Here is a 3,315-nt window from a genome sequence, read left to right on the forward strand (position 1 = left end):
TTTTTGCGCTTGGAGTTTCTGTCAGCGTGGTAATCCTCAGTCAGCTCTTTCACTTGCTTCTTCAGGGCGTTGATCATGACTACATGTGCTTTGCACATATGACACTCCCTGTTGTTAAAAATGTTGTCCATAGGGTTCCTGGGCTGCTGCTGATTGGCAGGCTGGTTGTTCTGTTCCGCCATCTTGTTTGGAGCAATTTCTACCTTGCCTCGAGGAAATGCAGGAGATATGGGAGGCGTAAACTTTGTATTGCCGAGCTGCTTGGTTGGAGCAAAATGGAACGGAGAGCTCTGATGCTGATTGAGGGCGCTGCTGAGAACACAAACCCGAGTATTAGCACTGATAAAAACACAGAAATGAGGAGATTTGTTTACCCTGATCAGAAGGATGTCGACTGAGTTCCAACACGGATAGTTCTTCTTCAATCGATGCTTGGTGTTTGAGCGAGCAATGTGAGCAGCTGAGAGGGGCTCGGGGGTTCTATTAGCTCCAATACTAGTCTTGCAGCCTTGTAGGAGGCCTTCTAGTCGCTGTCCCCGACACCAAAGAGCTTTTCGCCTCTGGCTGAGATTGCAATGGGTTGTGGAGGCACTGAGAGGCTTGCTGAGATTTATAAAGGCGAAGCGGGCTTGCTCACGCTCATGACAAGGGGTGGTGAATCTGGTCTTGTCTGTCATGAGTTCCTCTGAGGTGATATTTCCCCGTCCTTGAGATCTGAAGCCAGCATGGGCGTGATCACGCCCTCTGATATTTCCTGAGGTGTGCAATGATGAGACCCTGTTTATTCCTGCGTTTCTCGATTCCTGAGGCCGATACCTTGTCCTATTTCCCCAGCTTCGGCAGTCGAGAGGGATTTGGATTACAGAGGATCGCGTTTGCGCAGGCCAACAGTCTTGATGAGAATGCCTGAGGTGACTTCTAGTCTGATGCATAGGGATTGGAAGTTGACTATGGGATATCTTTGTCATAGATTTCATTGTTCTCCTTAACCTTACCCGTGGGTCTTCTCGTGGCCTTATTGGCCAGCTCATCTGCTGCCGAATTGAAGTTTCTGAGGACGTGCTTGTAGGTTACTTTGTTCATGCCCCTGGTTTGATCCATTATTCTTTCTTTTATTCTGTTCAAGGCAAATTGATTGAAGTTTTTCCCAGTATTCATGGCTGCTATGAGAATTGCAGAGTCCCCTAACACTAGGAGGTCGTGAATGCCCAACTTCAAGGCAATGGAGGTCCCCAATAGGAGGCTGTATGCTTCGGCTTTATTGTTCGACATAGTACCCAAACTCCATTCATAGGTAACTATCGTTCTCCCTTGAGGGTCCCTGATTACTCCCCCTGCTCCAGCTCTGCCTGGATTGTTTTTTGAGGCCCCGTCAAAGTGGAGCGTAAACCTCTTTTGCTTTTGAATCCATCTATTGACTTCCTCTTTTGTCCCTCTGAGTTTCCATTCCTTCTGCCCTGTTCCTTTTATTGGCTTGCTTTTTGTTTTTATCTTGTAGTTGAATCTTCGGACCCATTCCTTCGCCTTCTCATCTGTGTAGTCCGGGTCAGCATGTTGGATCCCATTAGCTTCTATAGTTTCTGTTATGAGCGCAATTGTTTTTACCAGGATACTTGAAACACTGGGTTTTTTGTCTTTGAATATACTTTCATTCCTTGCTAACCATATTTGCCAGCAGAGATTAGAAGGGATGCTGGTCCATAATCTCTTGGCGAGGGTCATGTTCTTGTTTGCATAAGGGAAGAGTTTCCCCCAGCCTTTCTGAAGGAGAGAGACCTGATTGGGTAGATCCCCTGTCTCAAGAGGGCTGATTATGAGTTTCCAGCAGGACGAAGCTATTGGGCACTCTATGAAGAGATGGTTGATGTTTTCTTCCGCCTTCCTACACATAAAACAGATTGAAGGCCCCTGAATACCCTTTTTTCTCAGATTTTCTGCTGTTAGGATTTTGCCATGGAGCAAGGTCCAATTAAAAAGTTTGATCTTCGGAAGGCTTTCGATTTTCCAAGCTGCCTTGTAAGATTGTCAATTGTTGGGTGCTGCTTGATATTGTAGCGTCTTGTAACCTTCCTTGACTGTATAATTACCTCCAGTTGGATCCCATATGTAACTATCCTCTTTCGCTCTGCTTGAAGGGGCTGCTCCTGCCAGTGAAAGCTTTAGGTCGTTCCATAGGTCATCTAATTCTTCAGGGAGGTGCATAACTTTCCATCCTTTCCAGCTGTTTTGATCCCAAAGTGAGATGTCAAAGAGGGTTTTAAGATTTGCTTCAGACATCCACTGCTGCAGCGGCCTCAGATTGATTGATTTTTCCTTGGCTTCCAGACCCATTATTCTATCTCTCCATATGCTGATATGTTTCCCATTACCTGGAACTTTAGAGATATGAGACTTGAGGAGAGGCAAGGTTTTTTTGATCAATTTCCAAACAGGGGTGCATTGCCTTTCGGTGATTACATCAGAGAGAATGTTGCTATTGCTCCCACTCAGATATTTCTTTTTTAGAATCTCTGCCCACCAGGATCCCTTCTCAATTAAGATTCTCCAGATTAGTTTAAATCCCATTGCCAAATTTGCCAATCTGGGAATTCTAATTCCTAGTCCACCTTTTTCTATGGGAAGAATGACCTTTTCCCATTTTACTAGACTGAATTTTTTCGTTTCTTGCTTTCCTCCCTTCCAGAGGAAGCTTCGAAGGATCAGCTCCATATGCTTGTGAATGCTTGATGGGGCGAGGGTTATGGCAAATTGGTAGATAGGGAGGGCTGAAAGGATTGATTTGATAAGGATTGTTCTACCCGCCAGATTGAGCCAATGCATCCCCCAACCCTGAAGTTTCCCTCTCAGCTTCTCAATTAGTTTGACCCAAACTTCGCTTTTGATTGTCTCTTTGGCCAAAGGCAGTCCTAAATACATAAAGTGAGACCAGCTTGATTGAGCTGGGATTTCCATAATTATAGAGATCCTTTGAGTTATGTATCTAGGAACGTTCCAGGTATATATCTTGCATTTGTTGTTGTTTAATTTGCCCCCCGAGGCTTGAAGGAAGAGATCAAGGATGGCCTTGAATCTCCTGGCCATAAGGCTTGAAGCACCGCCTATTAGCAGAGTGTCATCTGCAAATAGGGAATGATTGATCCCTTTAGCTCCTCGGATGATGTCCACTCCTCTTATTTCCTTTAACCTTCGCTTATTTTCCAAGTGCAAACTTAATGTTTCTGCCATGATAATATAGAGGAAGGGGGAGAGAGGGCAGCCTTGCCTCAATCCTCTAGTGCTCTTGAAGGCTCTGCATGGCCTACCATTGATTAAAGG

The 3,315-nt window shown here is 45.2% G+C and overlaps 1 protein-coding gene across 1 annotated transcript; it reads right to left on the minus strand.

Annotated features, from left to right (window-relative positions):
• Positions 1-948: 948 nt before the first annotated feature.
• Positions 949-1,722, minus strand: LOC149182634 (uncharacterized). Its single transcript, XM_089414619.1, has one exon. It carries the CDS (start codon positions 1,720-1,722, stop codon positions 949-951), a length of 774 nt encoding a protein of 257 aa, XP_089270745.1.
• Positions 1,723-3,315: the final 1,593 nt, after the last annotated feature.

This window comes from Pinus tabuliformis, chromosome 3_2, assembly GCF_031772625.1.
Source record: "Pinus tabuliformis cultivar Carrire ecotype Pingquan chromosome 3_2, CPIR1, whole genome shotgun sequence".
Classification (NCBI taxonomy): Eukaryota; Viridiplantae; Streptophyta; class Pinopsida; order Pinales; family Pinaceae; genus Pinus; species Pinus tabuliformis.